General features: G+C 40.5%; 1 protein-coding gene across 1 annotated transcript in view; it reads left to right on the top strand.

Moving 5' to 3' along the window:
• The window catches only part of TGFBR3 (transforming growth factor beta receptor 3), a 123,291-nt gene that overhangs the window by 102,294 nt on the left and 3,349 nt on the right, over positions 1-17,648 (top strand). Inside the window, exons 10-16 of the mRNA XM_075098111.1 lie at positions 772-921; positions 2,720-2,851; positions 3,110-3,280; positions 5,988-6,287; positions 7,141-7,261; positions 11,291-11,317; positions 13,380-13,487. Coding sequence (XP_074954212.1) covers positions 772-921; positions 2,720-2,851; positions 3,110-3,280; positions 5,988-6,287; positions 7,141-7,261; positions 11,291-11,317; positions 13,380-13,487 — 1,009 coding nt within the window. The remainder of the gene's footprint in view (positions 1-771; positions 922-2,719; positions 2,852-3,109; positions 3,281-5,987; positions 6,288-7,140; positions 7,262-11,290; positions 11,318-13,379; positions 13,488-17,648) is intronic.

Here is a 17,648-nt window from a genome sequence, read left to right as displayed (position 1 = left end):
ACTGCCAAGCCCACCACTAAACCATGTCCCTGAGCACCACAGCTACACGTCTTTTAAATATCCCCAGGGATGGTGACTCAACCACTTTCCTGGGCAGCCTGCTCCAATGTTTAATAACCCTTTCAGTGAAGCAATTATTCCTATTTGTATTTTGATGGGGGGAGGGGGGAAAAGCATTCTAAGATCTACAGCCATCACCACCAAACCCCCCAAAAAGTAGTTTGGTGAGGAAACTATACTGCAGATATTCTTTGCCATAACTGAGGGTTATGTTTCCTCTTCCCAACAATCTGGTAGTTTGTAGAGGGATTTCTCATTAAAGATTTGCAGGGTTGGTTCTGACAAAAAATTACTGTACTCAACCACCAGTCTGCATTTTTAATCTCCAAAGTACAAAGAAGCTGCTTTTGATAGCTGTGTGAGACCTGAATAGATCTGTCCTTATCATCGATCAGCTGACAGGTTGCTTGTGTCCATTTGCATTGTGGAAAAGAGCCTGATACAGACAGCATTTTTAGCTCATTTCAGACCAAACAGTGTCAGCATTATTAATCAGCAGATTAATAATGAACCTGTTGTTTTCTTTGTTCCATGTTACATTTATTCCCTGTCTGTCATGTATAACAGCGTTTTGAGTGACCTTCCCTGGATGTCAGTACAATGAACTTCACTTCCTCCTATCAGCAGTCATGAACAGTATTCTGAGCTGTACTTTAAGCAAGAGCCTAACACAATTGTGTTTCAGCCACTTACAAAGCGCCTTTGTTCCAGGCTAGCGGCTACACAAGGACAGAACTCTCGCTGCTGGATCACTCTTGCAAAGCCAGGATGAATGGTACCCATTTCATTTTGGAGTCTTTGCCGAACAAATGCGGGACTCGGACAGCATATATCTTGAACAAGATTGTTTATTTTAACTCTGTGAGTATTTTACAAAAAGGAGCCGCCTTCTGTGCTGCACATTATAGGGGTACAAGGAAGCCATTGTAATTAGCGTTAGTCTTTGCAAAAAGGAGGCATCCTGATCTTTTCCTGTCTAGTTCAAACCTAGTTGCAGCTACAGTCCCGGTATTCAAGGTCATATGACGGCTGCATGTTCAATGTGCTCCTGCAGTCAGATAGTATCCCAAAGGAAAAAGGAGGAGTTGGAGTTAAGTGCTTTTACAAAACTGTGTGGCTGCACTTTGGGGACCACCTGTACCAGTCTCAGAGAAGTTGTACCAGCTCCCCCGTGCAGCTTTGGTGTACCCATATGTAACCAGTACTACAGAGCTGTAAGGAGGAATAAGAATGAAGTTTTGTGATTGCACAAAGCAATACTATTTAATTCATATGCTGAATGATTTAAGTGAAATTTTTTGTTCTGAAATTGTGTGTTGAAAAGGCTTTCAAAATGTGAAGGCATTATCTGTGCATGCTCCTCTCAGAATTTGGAGCCATATTTGCTCTCAGTTGATGTACGTGGTGAAGGGACTCTGAGTACTCATATATGAGTGATGATGCTAAGGAGCCTACTGAGGTTCTAAGTGACTGCTTCCAGACTGGCTCAGCTTATGAGCTTGAGTACAGGGCAGCTAATCTGGGTTGGAAAGTAATGACACATTTCTTTTGCTGAGCTTTCCAGTACATAGAAGTAACCTTGGCAAATGATGGAAAGCCGGGGGTCCAACCCAAACACAGCTAAGGCAGTTTGATCTGACCTTGCCTGGTTAAAACCATTCTATACTGGCAAGTCTCTAGCACCTAACTTTAGAAACAGTCCCAAACCAAGACTGTGGATAGAAGCATCTACAAACAGCAGAATAGCACGTCTGGAGCTAAATACTGTCGTTGTCCCTATATTCTATTATGTCACAAACTAAAATGGATAGTTGCCTCCTCTCCTTCCTCCATCACGTCTTTTAATAGTCTTGGCTGTTCACTTGAACTCCAAATCATGTATAGTATCTTTCAGAATTTGGGAGCATTTCTCCTAAGAAATAAATACCGGGCAGTGGTGTCTCAAAGAGTGTATATGTCACTTCTTGGCAGTTGCTCCATGTCCAAGAAAACAAAGATGAAGTTCTGGAAGGAAGGGGACTAGCTGAGGAGCCGCAGGGCATACAGAAGCAGAGTGCAGAACGTTGGAAAACAAAAATGGGAATTTTCAGGTGAAGAAATGGAGAAGTGTGCAAAGGAGGGGGAAAAAAAAAAGTGGTGGTGGTGGGGAATTCAGTAGAAATTCAGAGAAAAACAAAGAAGACAAAAATAAAGAAAGGGACTTCCTGGTTTGTGGTGTACCTCTCTGGAAAAAAACCATGCAAACGACAGAAGAGAAAATCCTAACACTTTCAGTGATTTTTTTTTTTTGTGAGTTCATTAAAGAAAACTGTAAGTTGCAAAAAATCACTTCAGAAAGCTATTTCTTCTTTCAATGTTGATTATAGAAGTACCAGAAATAGAATGGAAACACTGGGGGTGCTCGTTCAGACACAGGCACCCAGACTAGTGTCTCTGTTGGCTCTGAATTCTGGAAACAAACTAAGGGGCGTTCTCTAAATATAACTTACATATCTTGTGCTCAGCACATGGCTGTTTCGGACGTGTTTTCACCATCTGCTTAGCTGGCTCACTTCTTTTGGCCTTTGCATCGTTCTGAAGAGAGAAGAAAATAACAACCGTGAAGAGAGAGTGCTTAGTTATCACCTAATTTTATGCATTTGCAATACCTTTTGTGCAGATTGTCATTCAGCTGTCATCACCAGCTGAAAGCAGCGGCTTTGATGATGACGACATGGAGTCGGGTGATAATGGATTTCCAGGGGATGCTGACGAGGGAGATGTTGCTTTCTCAAGCTGGCCTGCAATAGCGGTATGTTACTCTCGGGTTTGCACCTGACAGTAGAGAAATGCCTATTGTAATAGGCACTTCACATAAATTACATTAATTGTATAGCAATTAATTAGTCTTTTAACACATTTCTTCTCACTTGTATTTCTTGTGACCCTGTTGTCAGTTTGCACTGAGGAGACAGAACGTGGGTGGGCCTGTGTTGTACACTCCAAATTTGTCCTTACCCAGCTACCACTCCTGACTCAGGATGTACTTGTATTGCTTTTTTCATTTCAGTTTAATTGCACGCTGCACCAGCCAGAGGATGACAAAGGCATGTTCTGGCCTTCTGAACCACACATCATCACCAATGTGACCTTCAACATGGAGCTCTACAAAACAGATCTGTTCCTTGCTCCCTCCCAGGGACTGTTCTCTGTTGCTGAGAATGGGCCAGTATATGTAGAGGTAATAAACTCAAAAAGGCTTTCAAACTAACGGCAATGTTCTGCAAGGGCATGCATCTGAGCCAAATGTATTCTTGTCAGTTGAAAGATTGTGTTGTGCAGTTGCTTTAGGCAGACAGGTAGGTGCTTTGGTGGCTGCAGAGAACAGAAACTGTGGGGTAAGATGCAGGATAATCTTTTGGGTCAAAACCAAAGGATTCCTGCAAAATGGATTAATTTAACTACAAGGTGAATTGGTCATTCTCGCCAAATGTCCTTTTCTATGCAGAACTTAAAGGTGGTCTCTAAGCTCTTGCTCTGAACCAGCATTTCCTGATGAAGACTTCAGGGTTCATTTTATTGGGTAGTATGGCCGAACCTTGTCTGAAAGACGTAGACGTGCCAAAAATGGTCGCAAGTGTCTGGCTTCCGTATGCTAGTGTTCTCAGGTCACACAGTTAATACAGATTCTGGTCTCCCTCCAATCCACTTACAAACACCAGTTACAATCCTTTTGAATGCTATCGCACAAGAGATCTAACAGCTTTAGATAAATAGGAACAGCAAAGTGATCGGCCAGGTACCCTCGACTTCCAGTGCGTTTTGGACCTGGTCATATTTCCATCTGTTGTGAAGTTGCTTATGAAATGTGGGGAATTTGAACAGAACTTTCCATTTTTTAAATAACAGTAGACATTAATAAACAGAACATGGGCAATGAAGTAGTATCACCAGTTTATATCTGAGTAAATCAAAGAGTGGTGAGCTATGGGGTTATAAGACCAGGAAGATTAGTATATTGACTGAGGCAGTGCTGTGCCGTGTTTCTCTTGCCCAAGTTAGTTCCTCTTTGTGAGCCCTCGTTGCACGTGATAAGCCTTGTGGCCCACTTGACATTGGTGCAGTTTTCTTCATCGTTCTGGTGTGTTGTGTCTGTTCCTCATTCCCTACCTGGTGAAAAGGACTTGAGACAGTTGAAGCAAAAAGAAAGTATGTCACACTTAGTTAAGAATATGTTTATAAAAGACATGTTATTTTTTTCATTTGGATAAAACCGGCTGCTTCTGAGCTGAATCCCCCTGGCTCTAAGCCTTCTGGATTTGTCTGGTTCTGGAGCTGTTTGTTCAGACAGATGTTCTGATTTCTTCATCACCTGTCCTGGCAGAAGCTTTTTTTTTCTTCTCCCTCTTGCACAGTGGAAAATCTGTATCAGTTTTGAACTTCTGGACTCCATGTTTAGCTGACAAATATTTTTTTTTTTTGTTATTTTTTTGTTGTTGTTGTTTCTGTTTTACTTTTGTTACTAACAAATAGATTCTGGTTTTTTGACCAATAAATTGCTTCAGTCATAATCTGCAAGAGCTGTCTATCTCCCTTTTCCTTCTGTGCCAAAAATGTGTGTGTTTGGTTTTTTTAAAAATTTGAATCTTTTGACATTTTTCTTTGTTCTCTACTGTCATTTCCTTATCATATTTTGGCCTCACCTTCCTCCTGTAGTTCTCTTCTTTCCTTGAGATATCATTCATCCTTTTACTTACCTGATGGTGTTTCATGATACTGTAGTATGCCTGTCCTCCTTGCCATAATCTCATTTTTTAACTGATTTACACCATCAGCTTGTTTACCTGTCAGTATCTGTGGCTCAACTTTCTTTCATTAGTCTTTATGGTTTTTAGAAGATGCTCGTTCTTGCTTAGGTGCTTCAGCACATCCCTTTATCTCTAATTTGACTGCTGTTCACATAAGGGAGAGAAAAAACAAATGAGAAGTGCCTTTATTCACTGCACAACTCATAGCATCCAAAATTTCTGTGTAGACCACAGGAAGATTTGGCAGGCTCTTCCTTAAATATACACGCAGCACGTACGGATTAAGTACACATTTAAGGCATGTTTCTTAGAAGAAAATTATTTTTTGTGGAACTGTCTTCATCAGGCAGTGTTAATGGTTAGGCGCAACACTTCTGTTGTTTATTAAGAGCAACATGCTTCATTTGTTACAAATTCCATTTAAATTTTTCTCCTCATTATTCTGTAGCATTTGATGTCTGCATTCCACTCCGGCTGAACAACATCGGTGCCCTGGAAATTTGCAGTCGTAATTATTTTTCGTAAAAGAATATGAATTTCAGACTTGTAATAAATTAAAAGGATCATTTCACAAGAAATTATGGCTTTTTTGGAGGCTCCCCTGCCCCGCCCCCAGTCCAGGAATGCCACCCACACACAGCCCATGACCTCCTTTCTGCCTCTGCATTCCTCTCCTGGCTGGGGGTGGGTTCTCTGCTGTCTGTTGCCTTTTTTTTTTCTTTTTTCTTTTTTTTTGTCTTTTCATTGACGTTTCAAACAGATACAAAGACATGAATTAGTAACTGACTTTCGTACAGCTCTGTTATGGTCTGTGTGTGGAAGGGAAGTAGCGCCATCTCAGGTGGCAGCCGCAGTCATTAACTACGTGTCTGATCTGGACTGGTTTTTTTCATCTGCTTTCAGAAAGATAGGGGATTGCTGTATTTGTGCGTGGTTATGCTATTACACAGCTGCTGGTTTTGAAACCAACAGATTTTCTGTCTCTTGGTTTGACAGTCTACCCTTAACATTTAGCCTTCAAAATAATTCAGATTGGAAGTGGCACTGGAAAACTGCTTAAAAAATTGTTGAAAATGTTAATGAAATGTGAACTAAAAATGTCATTTTTGAGATCTTACCATCTCTTTCTTTTTAATGCAGGTGTCTGTGACTAAAGCTGACAGATCCTTGGGCTTTGCCATTCAAACATGCTTTGTTTCCCAGTCTTCAAATCCAGATAAAATGTCTGACTACACCATTATAGAAAACATTTGTCCTAAAGATGAATCTGTTAAATTCTACAGCACTGAGAAGGTGAACTTCCCGATATCACATGCACAGAAGGACAAAAAAAGATTTAGCTTTGTGTTTAAACCAATGTTCAACATCTCACTGCTCTTTCTTCACTGCGAGTTGACTTTGTGTACAAACAAAGACAAAGATGCTCAAGGACTGCCAAAGGTCAGTAATTTATTAAAGTCTAAACTTATGGTTTAGGTGAAAATAAGATTTTTGATTTCTTTTTTTTTTTTAAGCTGAACTTTGAAGTGAATAAACGATTTTCTATGGAATTGATGTAATGAACATGATATCTCTAGGTTCAAGATTTTAATAGAGAAGAGTTGTGATGCTATGCATTTTGACTGCATAATTTACAGTTTCTGTTTAAATTTCATTAGGTGCTTACACGGGATAAATAGAAATGGCTTTCCATTATGCAAGTGGTTCAGATTTATCTTTGGTATCTGTATCACATCCATATCCAATGCACAAACAATGTTAGCTTTAGTTTCCAAAGACGTGAATAATATCAGATAATGCTGCAATCCAATTGCTTCAAAAGAGAGTTGCCAAATTTTGCTTTATAGCTAATGGAAATGGCTGTAAATCAGTCATTAAAGAATGTGTTCTAAGGATTTGGAATTTATTTTTACTTTGGGGTTTTTGCACAGGCCCCTTGAAATGTATTTTTTAAAGATGATTTGTCATTGTTGATCAACACCTGTGTTGGTGGCTACTGTTTTGGCTACCAATTTCTTAAAAAACATTTATATTACAAATAATTATTACCATTTAAGTTCAATAGTAAGACACTCATAAAGGTTAGAGGATCCTTAACAAAGGCAAAGCCTGTGTCCTGAAGCACAGCTAAGAATTACCTTTGCCAATACATTACGCAGGGGTTGTGTGGAGGTTCTCCTCTTTTTTTGGTAAATAAAATAGGATAAAACTGATAATGAGGCAACTGTGCGGCTGGAGCAGCTGTCCTGGCAGGCGAGTGACTCTCTGACCTCACACTTTTTTGCACCTGCAGTGCATTCCTCCTGATGAAGCTTGTACCTCTCTCAATGTCAATATGATCTTGGCCATGATGCACAACAAGAAAACCTTCACCAAGCCCCTTGTTGTAATAACACATGAAGGAAAACCAGAAGGTATGAACATGAGCTTGGACTGTTCAGTAAAGCTATATATATTCTATTGTGTAACATACAGCCACTTGAATGAGAGAGTACTCCAAGTACATGGCGTTGTATAACCTTGTGGTGACACTGTGTTTGTAAGATGATATTTGTTTAGATGTCCCCCTTGCAGCAATCATCGTGGCAGTTCATTGCCATTTTTTAACCATCTTTATTGATCTCTGGACATGTAATTTTGCTAGGCATTGAGAAAGGAACACCATACTAAACAACAATACGTGTTTCGTCGTAAGTATGAATATAGCAATAACACTTCCAGCAACTTCTTGTTGCCCAGAGATTAAAGGCAGTGCTCTGCTCCCTGCTGTATGATTTCTTTATTGTGCTTGTAAATATATAGTTAGGAGCAACAACGATGGAATTACAAAGTATTGAGGATGCTAAAGCCTCATAAGTTTGTAAAGCAAAGCGGTGGCCATTGGAAAGACTCTCATTAGACTGTTAAACTACTAAGAGCAAAAGATGAGATGCACAAAGATTATGTAGTCTTTATGGAAAAACCCACGAGTGTGGCTCGTAACTAGTTGAAGGAGTTGGAAAGGGTAAAGAGCTTTATGAGATAATGCCAAACGGCATGATGAGAATATACTCTAGCTTAAGAATATGCCCTGTGAGTGATGGGAAAGAGCTGTTTTCCCAGTTTCATGTAATTTGAAAGTTTTTCATAGCGAATCCCTCTGACAACAGCATCAGTCATGTTTTGATGCAGTCATAGAAGAAAACGTATGTGCGTTATCTTTTCGTTTTGTATTAGCATGGCAGTTTAATCAGAAGCTTCGGTGGCTTCACGTGCACATCAAAATCTTCCAATTGTGTCCAAAGGCTGTTTGAATCTCAGAATGCTTTTTGGGGAGTGTCAAAGGATGGGGATCAGAAGTCGTGTAACCTCTGTTGTGCAGTGCGTGCTTTTCAGTCTTCAAACGATTTAAAGTACCATACAGCATTGCTAGGGGACATAAGCAACAAACGTTTCTGTTTAGCTCTGCAAGTCAGCTCACGTTTAGGTTTTTTTTTACAAATTTGTTAATACAGATAAAATCCACTATGAAATAAATGCAAGCATAATTATAATTAGGCCTAGCTTAAATAAGTGCAATTAAAACTGCTCTTTGGGCCTGATTCTGCCTTTTTCTTCTTGCAAAGCTCTTTTTTTTTTTCCAGTGGTTATTCTATTGGGAATGAGTAAATCCTGCAAGTGAAGTTCAGCTTTCAATAAACAGACTCGTACTTGGAGCTCTCTTGCCCTTCTGATGTGTGGAGCATTGTGCACAGCTCCCATCTCGGGCTCCATTCAGAATGTTGTCTTTGTCAGAGGCACAAGGTCTTAGTGTGCAAAGATGAGCTAAATTTATAAAGATTAGTTACAGGACAATAGCGTGATAGAGTATTTTGTTGCATTGTGGGTGATTTAGTCTAATTGTGGGATGTTTGGTGGAAATCTCCCCAGCGTATCACAGCTTTCAGACATAATACAAAGCGGCACATTAACAACGTAGCTTTGTTGGTATGCAGTTGTTCTGCAGTGAATCAAGCAACCCCTTTTTAAAAGCCAAATGCCCTTGTTGGCCAATACATGAACCTAAGACGGGGAGAAGAAATCATACTGCATTACTGAACAGGAGAGTTGACGTCTCAGAGGCAGCGTTCTTCGTTTTCTTTCACGTCAACAGGCCAGCTTTCATTGTTGTAAACCATGTTATGTGAGTTACTGCCGTTGGATCTGCTCTCCAAGCCAAACGTAGAAGTCACGCGCTTGATGTTTCAAAAGTTGGAACAAACTGGTCATTGCAAAGGTGTCATCCTTTTTTCTTCCGACATAAGCTGATGACTGTCACTGACCGTAATAGAAATCACAGCCATATGTCTAAATGAGAATAACTCTTCCTCCCCTCCTAATTTTGTTAGTTATTTACAGGCTTTGTTGCTTACATTATTGCAGTAGATCCCAATGGAAGGTGTCTAAAACATCACTTCATGTCACATTCTTTTCCTTTGCATTCCAGCATTTCACACACACATCTCCCCCCACACTAATGAAAGGCAGATGGATGGCCATTTACATGCTAGGAAACACGTGTTCTTCTGTAGAAATAGTCTACCAATGTCATTGTTGAGATTTTTGCTAAGTGCGGAAACTTTAGATTATTATTTCTACAGCAAAAGGAGACAGGTCATAGAAAGGAAATCAGGTGAGCAGCTAACAAGTGCCTCTACCCTACAGAGGTATAGAAAATCGTGATCGTTTCTAAAGGCTGGCTGCTGGTGTTTTAAAATTAGATGCTTTTCCTGGACCTCAAGGATTCCCACTGCTTCTGTGTTGCTCTGAGCAACCCACATTAAAATACATGTAAGAACTGGATCACTGGGGAGAGTTGATAATGGACTACACAGCCTGTCATTAATTACCAGACTTTATATTCTCTGTAGAGAGGCCAATGACAGAATGAGCACGGAAAATTCATTCTCCCCTCAGCTCAGAAGGCATTTTCTTGGCACTTGGGACATGCTAGTGGAGTGTTTGGACAATCTGATAGTGCCCTTACCCATGTTTGTACTGTTCAGTGCTCCTTGGTTTCAGTCCAGCCCTCCTCACAAATCTCACATTCAGTTATGCTTTTGCTGTTGTGTGCGCTTGATGACTTTCCAGCGTATTTGTGTGCAGAGCAACACACGTGCCCCCCACGTTCTCACCTGTTTCCTACTACTGTTCCACCTGTTTCCTACCATCCTGCCAAAAGTGATCTGGAAGAGATACTCATGTACTACAACAAGTGACAATAATCCAGTTTAAGAATAAAATGCTTTATTAGATATTGTAGGCACATCTGTCTCGGAGCCTAATTATTTTACAGGATATTGCCGGCAGTTTAGCGCTGCTACATGGGGTTTAGAAGTTAGAAGCATAGTCTTGGTTTAAGAATGCTTTAAATAAATAAATATTTTCATTTTCAGTATTTTTGAGCTGCTGTGTTTACACAGCAATTAATTTTTTTTTTTCAGTTGCTAAAGATACAAAAACAAGTATTGGGACGCTGTCTTACCAAATCCTTTTACAGCTGTTGTGCTGAACACACTCAGATATGCCAGAACTTAAATGAGATCCCTAGGTTACTGGGCAATCCAGACACAAACTGCACCTAACCAAACAAGTCCTCAGCTCTGAAGCCAGAATCTCTGGCTCTTCTGCTTGAGGTGGCGTTCTTGGAGAAAGATAAGAGAAGCCAGTTAAGCAAAAGAAGGGAAAATTCATTTTTTTAACAGACGTTTACTTGTCTCTTTCTGTTACATGCTGATAATGATGATGATATTTGATATTCTTGCCAAGAATAATAGCTTTGATATAATAGCTATGATCTTTTGTTACCTATCTATAATTAAAAAACAAAACAAAACAAAAAACCTACCCAACTTCCAAGACTGAATACTGAGTAGGACTCAGGGAAATGTGTGAATCAATACATTCATGCAATTTGGACAAAGCAGTGTGTATCACGCCATGACTTTTCTTTAGAGGCGATAGCCAGTGTTTGATTTTAAATATATTTTTTTTTTCTGGTCATTTAGTGTGCTGGTATCTCATGATTGTGATTAGTGAGCAGTCAGGTGAATGTAATTGCCTTAAAACAGCATTTGCAATCTGTCCTCTTTAAGAGCTCCACATAGGGATAGCTAGAGTTACTGTGGGTCAGACCTGGTGGCACCTGGGTGGGAAAGGTTGCAGTGTCCTTGCCAGCAAAATATATGATGCGTGACTGTTATGTAGATATGTTCCCCTGAGGAACGATCAATAGAAGAACAGAATTTTTCTGAGCTGAGCAAGATTATTGAATTCAGGCTGGTTTTCCTGAAGTTCCTGGTTTGTAAAAATTACAGTTAATGCCTTTCTGTCTGATCAGATCCTGAAAGTTGCTTGCATAGTTTGTAGGCTGTATGTGGAGCTCTGTCTGATTAATGTTTTGTTTGTTTTTGTTTTTAAATTAGATTCTTCCCTTCCAAAGCCAAAGCCACGTAAGTAACTCTTAAACCAATCTCTTTTAAGCCTGAAACTTTTGTCTAGAAAATATTAGATCAATGAAGAAAATTATCTTGAAGCTTTCTGAGCATGTGTGTGTATATTAAATTCTGGGACAGAACACAATTCTGACTGTACTGCTGATCGAGAGATTCCCATCAGCGTTTAGAGAGAAGGGCTGTGACCTTTGGTGTGTGTGAAAATAAAATTCGGGAAAACACCATTGAGAGCTCGTTTGCTGGTACGTGTGTGTGCTATTTCTCCCTTCTCTACTGAGGCCATTGCTTCCCAGTCCCAGGGTTTCAGCAGCAATGCCATCTCAGGGAGCTCCTGTGTCCCACTCTAAGCCTCGCTCCTATCCTGCACCGCAGCTGGCCACATCCCCAGTTACTCTGGCACCAGCCCTTGTAGGTCGTGCTGTAGGTGAGATCACTGACTTGATACAGATTAATTTCTTTGTTTTTTCTGTTGTCTTGGTGTAGTGAATTAACCAAGGTCAATTACTGACCCAGGAAGGGATAAAAAGGAGAGAAGCAGCACTAGAAGACAGGTAAAGACAGATAAACAGGAAGGTGAAGATGATTTGTAGCCAAAACCAAGAATGAATGGAGAAAAGGGAAGGTTAGAAGAGGAAGTGCAAAGAAGGTTTTTTTCCTCTGCTCCTGTCCCTAGGTCGTTGGGACTAAATGTGCTCAAAATAGCAAGGGGAAGGAGAAATTATGCTTCTGCCACTTCAGCCTCCATGTGATTTTCTCCTCTCCGCTAAGTTTTCTCCTAGGAGGAGAGGGCAGTGGCTGGTCACTTGTGGAAAAAATGGTTGAGTTTAGGAGAGTGCCTTTTCTGTTTGCATTTAAAATTACCAGATGTGGCCAAAGGAATCAGAAGTAGTCTCACAGAAGAAATGGGGGGAAAACCTTCTAAGCCACTATCTGTCAGGTGGTGCATACGCAGACTTGGTCACAGGCACCCAGAAATGGGTCCTGAAGGCCCTGGCCAAGAGGAACTGCTGGAGAAGATGTTTGTCTTAAGGGGGAAAAGGGGAATGACCCTGAGGGTCTGAGGAGCTGTTGGGCTTGGGGGATGGATGCAGGAACATGTAAAGTGAGGGTGTTGGTTGCATTTTGAGAACTGAAATTCCACTGGAGGATACTACTGAGAAGATCCAGTCAGCTCATTTCCTGGCCAGCTTACTCAGTCAAATGCTATTCACTGGCCTAAGACATTTTGTGCGCTGGGAGACATTAAAAATATTGAAACTAGAAATCAATTTTGTAAGAAGAAATTTCCCCCAATGATTGCTAAAAGAGTGATGATTATTTTTTGAAGTATTTCTAATCACCAAAAAGAAAAACACAAAAGCCAAAAGCTTCTCTGTTTGGATGGTGGACATTGTGGGGCAATACATCCAGGAACCAGATGCCATTACCCTTGAAATGGTACTGTAAAAGGGTCTCTCCCCTAGAAAGTGATTTGCATGTGTGTGTGATTCTATTTTTGTGTTCTGGAATTAATTTAAGTTATTGAAAGCATTGCCAAATGTGAAAAACAATTGTTTCTATTTATGTTTTCGCTGACTTTTCGCTGGCGTCTCTTCCCTCTTAACAGCAGTTCCGTTCTCCACCTAGATTTCAAACTGAACTTGCAGGAGATGTAGGGGGAAATCTGCTTGACTTTTAGGGCCTTTAAATTAAAAACGCCTTTTGCCAAAAATCTCAGCCTTTTAAAAATACATTTTTAAGATAAATGGATATTTAATTGAAAGCAAGTTATTAACAACCAACTGAAAATGCTTGATTTTTGCAACGTTTTCCAGATTCGGATGTGCTGAGCTGGGGTTTTGCTTTGTGATGTGGAACAGTTGGTTGGACTGAAGCCAGTCTCTGAAAGCATCACTTCTGTTTCCTTGATGCAAATCTGTTAGGCTGTTCCTTAAAATGGTGCTTAATTCACTATGAATTTTTAAAATATCTTTTCCAGGAAAGTGTAAGGGTGAATTTTTGTAAAATGGCATTTGCCACTGAAAATAAAAAATCCTCATATGTGTGTTTACCTTTGCAGCTGTGTTCTACGGTCTGGACACGCTGACTGTCGTGGGCATTGCCTTTGCGGCCTTTGTAATTGGAGCCCTGCTAACAGGAGCACTCTGGTTTATCTACTCTCACACAGGTCAGTATGAGGGCTCTTACAGACCTCAGTGCAGATCGTGCCGCAGGGAATGCCGTGTGGTCTGAACTCTTGCGAGGTGGGAGGAAAGGGGAGGGGGCCAGCAATGGCTATCCTGGACTTTTTTTTCTTGCTCTCTGTTCTTACTAGGGTGTTTTCCATCAACTCCTCCCATGAGCCTGTTCGTGTGTATCAGCAGATTGATACCCGCCCTTCCCTAAAGGGAGGTGTTATGCATTATGAACATGATTTAAAATTTGCTGAAATAATTTTAAACACAAATTTTGAAAACTCACCTGGGACATGAGTAGAACTGAGTATTTCTGGCTTGTGCATTATCGTCAGTAGCATCTCTGCAAATTTAGTGCAAGTTTAGTTAATGTTTCGGTTAATGGATCCCTTTCCGTTCCCATACTCCTTTTCTGAAAATCTTTTTGCAGTTACTAAATTAGGCTGATGTGACTGGGAATGTGATGTGATCAGTACAAGGAGTGGGCCAAATGGCTAAGACAATGCTTTATTTACATAGTCATATCCTGAATATAACTGGATTTGAAAATGTTTCTTGGGCCTTGGTCATGTAGAATTTTTGCCCCAATTATTTATTCCTCTATTCTTTAACCATTACATTAAATTGGTAGAAGTCATGGGTAATCTCACTCAAATAACCAGGAACGTGCCTGGACTGGTGCAGCCTTTATGCATAGATGATTTTTCAGTATCTCCTCAGAATTTTTTTCCATACTAAATTAAGTTAGCAGAAAGACAATACTGTAATGGAAGAGGGAGTTTTGGGGGCTTTCTGTTGCGTGTAATCTGCAAGGCAGTACAGGCAAAGACTGGACACTGATGGGGACTTGATTTGCAGCATCTGACCTTGGTTGCTTGTGGATGACGGGGTATCTAAGGATCCCTACAGCGTGCTGAACTCCCAGCTACTTCTGCTTTTAATCTCGCAAGATCCTGCCAAGGTCTCTGCGAGGCGGGGAGAACATGAGGTCAACTACTCCAAACCTGTGCAGCTTTAGAGCACTGCAATTCTCCCCAAGCCCACTGCAGGGTTTTTTTTTAGCCTCTAGAACCTCATGGAAGCTATTTAGGAGTGAGAATCCAGCCCTGTTGGGTTGGGGCTTCTGTAAATATTATGACCCAGGAGCTTATGTTAATTTGGAAAAAAAGAAAAAAACAAAACCAAAAGCTGTGGGTTTTTTTCCAGTTGGCAGTACAACAACTTTGTATAAGCAGTTTAATACTTCTCAATGCATCAGCTGCGTATGAAGCTTGTTTGGAATTGAGGCAAATGTGGAAAATTTAAAGGTTGTGATAATATGTATAAATAGTATAATTCTGCCTCATATACTACTGAAACCTTGTGGAAGAAAAGTAAGTGCAATTTCAATGAGCAGATGGGTAAATTAAGAAGGTAATTTCCAAATAGGTAGCCATTATTAACAAAGAATTAAAACGATTGTTAAATTATGTTGTTGGGCCTACATTTGTGTAAGTTCAATCTCTGTTCATATACAGAACCATCTATAGACAGGTGTGTCAGTAATAAGGGAACCATGGGAAGCCAACATGATAAATCCTTCAGCAGCAATAGGACTTGGAACAATCCCATTCAAAGAATTACATTAACAAAGTGCATCAGTCCTGCTGACCACATACAAGTAGTGGAGAGGGCAGCTGCTCTGGCTCTGTGTTTGAGAGATGAAAATTAGTGGAGAAAAAGGGCAGGCAAAAAGTAATAAATGAGAAGAAAGGAAAGGCATGTAACTAATCAGATCAGAGAATCACAGACACTAAAAGATGGTAAAAATATCTAGGAAGTTACCTGGTTCAGAGTTTCAAAGTATTGTGAAAGTGAACCTATATTCCTGTGCACATAATTTGTCTTCGCATAATATCTTCTATCTATAAAGCATAACTTGCAGCAGAGTGCAGTGAAGGCTCTGGCAGGGACAGTCTCTTAGAGGACGACTGCCGTGGCGGACAAGATAATCCAGCTGCAGTGGAAACATTTTAGAGCTGGCTGCAGACTTGTTTTAAAATAAGGAGAGGGGAAAAAGATAATCTAAATTTCATCTACAGAGTGGCTCTCTCTTGCCATTAGAGAATTCATGCATTGCTGAATTGTGTTCTGAAATCTCACCTTTTGTTGCAAGTAGCACTGGGTTTCTAACACATGATATAGACCAAAGGTTGGAAAATATGAGTTCATTCTAAAACTATGTTTTAATGATACTCGGAGCATGCACAAAAGCTACTGCTGGTGAAGAATGGCAACTTGGGATGTGTGAAGTAAGGTATTATTTGCCTTTTGCCAGTAGTAAGAAAGCTTGCTGATATAATTTTATCAGTATGTCTCTACTGGCAGACTCATTCTAGCATGGAGAAAACTTTACATGAATGAGCTCTTTTGTTCATCTACATAGGTGGTTAACATTAAAACCTCAAACAGTTGATAACAGAAAGGAACTACAAAGTAAGTAGAATTACACCTCCAAATATTGAATAAGGATTGTTGCCTTGGGTTTTTTTTGTAGAATCATAGAATCATTAAGGTTGGAAAAGACCTCTAGGATCATCAAATCCACCCACCAACCCAGCACCCCCAGGCCTCCTAAACCATGCCCTGAAGTGCCACGTCTACACGTTTGTTGAACACACCCAGGGATGGTGACTCCCCCACCTCTCTGGGCAGCCTGTGCCAGTGCCTGACCGGTCTTGCAGTGAAAACATTTTTCCTAATATCCAATCTAAACTTCCCCTGATGCAGCTTGAGGCCGTTTCCTCACATCCTGTCACTAGTGACTTGGGAGAAGAAACCAACACCCACCTCAGTACAGCCTCCTTTCAGGTAGTTATAGGGCTTTTGCTGATTTCAGTAATTAAAAAGTCCGGAATTTCTGCCAAAGCATCAAAAATGTGCTTTAAAATTCCCTGAAACAGATTAACAGATGTCCCAGGATACACAGGTAGTAGAGGAAAAGAGGGGGGAAGTTAGGATTATGGCAACGGAGGAGGAATTTTAGCCAGCTTTTCTCAGGACTCTGTTCTTTCCATCCTTTCTCCAGTCAGTTAAAGGATGTGAAAGGTGGCCGAAAGGTTGCCACAGTGGTGTTGGGTCTGCCCAGAGAGGACCCAAGAACAAGGGGAAAGTAGCAGAGATTTGCCACAACTAACCCAATTTTCCTGGGAGTCTTACAAAGAACAAGAATGGATGCAGAAACCCTTCAAAATTTAACCGTGTAAATATCTGCCAATGTAATATCTGCCTTAATAGGGATAATTATGTTTGGGAAGGGAGGGACATGCACAAGTTTCATTAGTTAATGAGGCTGTTAAACCAAATAAAGTGAATGCTGTGTTGCAGAAAATATCAGTTGCTTCATTGTCTTCGAAAGCATGCTTTCCTCCTTCTCCAAGCAGTGTTGCAAGTTAACAGGATAAAATGTTCCAAAATCTGAGAAGTTAAAAGCGTCCCTCCTCCCCCACTTCTCCCTTTTTTATGGGATCTGATTTAAAATAAACTAACATAGCAACCAATTATATTTGGCAAATGGAGATAGAAAAGCAAACATTCAGACTTCCTGGACAGGGAGTACAACTGGCAGCTTTCCTAAGTGTGAATAATAAAGTGCATGTTGTCGCATTCAAATGGGTAAAAGCTTGTTTACTGTCAATAGATGAGACACATGTCCATTGCGAGCAGTTCTGGTTCAGTAACGTGAGATACATGAAGCTGTTTACATGAAAAAGACAGATGGGGAATGCCTTTTCAGTGGTAATTTACATTTCTTTACATCCTTTGCATTAATGTTCTTTAAAAATACTTCACTACAGATTAGCTAGGTGTCGAGGAAATAAAATGCAGGAAAAATTAGCCAGTCCTAATGTAGTCGCTAGACTGTGTTCATCACGTCACTGCGATTTGGATTATTTTTCCTTGAGGACATTAAGAATTTGTTATTGTTCAACAAGTGATTGTGGTGTATCAGAGCTGCTGATCACGCTCTAGAAATGAGGCGCTGCAGAGGCAGTTGAATTACAGCGGAGGGAAGGGGGCTCCCATCCCAAACCGAAGGGAAGGTGCCTCCTAAGACGCTTTCCAGAGGAGCCGGGGGGAGCAGAGCAAGCTGTTGGGCTCGCACAAGGACTCCG

Source organism: Phalacrocorax aristotelis, chromosome 6, assembly GCF_949628215.1.
Source record: "Phalacrocorax aristotelis chromosome 6, bGulAri2.1, whole genome shotgun sequence".
Classification (NCBI taxonomy): domain Eukaryota; kingdom Metazoa; phylum Chordata; class Aves; order Suliformes; family Phalacrocoracidae; genus Phalacrocorax; species Phalacrocorax aristotelis.
Note: the sequence above shows the minus strand (reverse complement) of the source record. Positions and strands in the feature narration are given on the sequence as shown.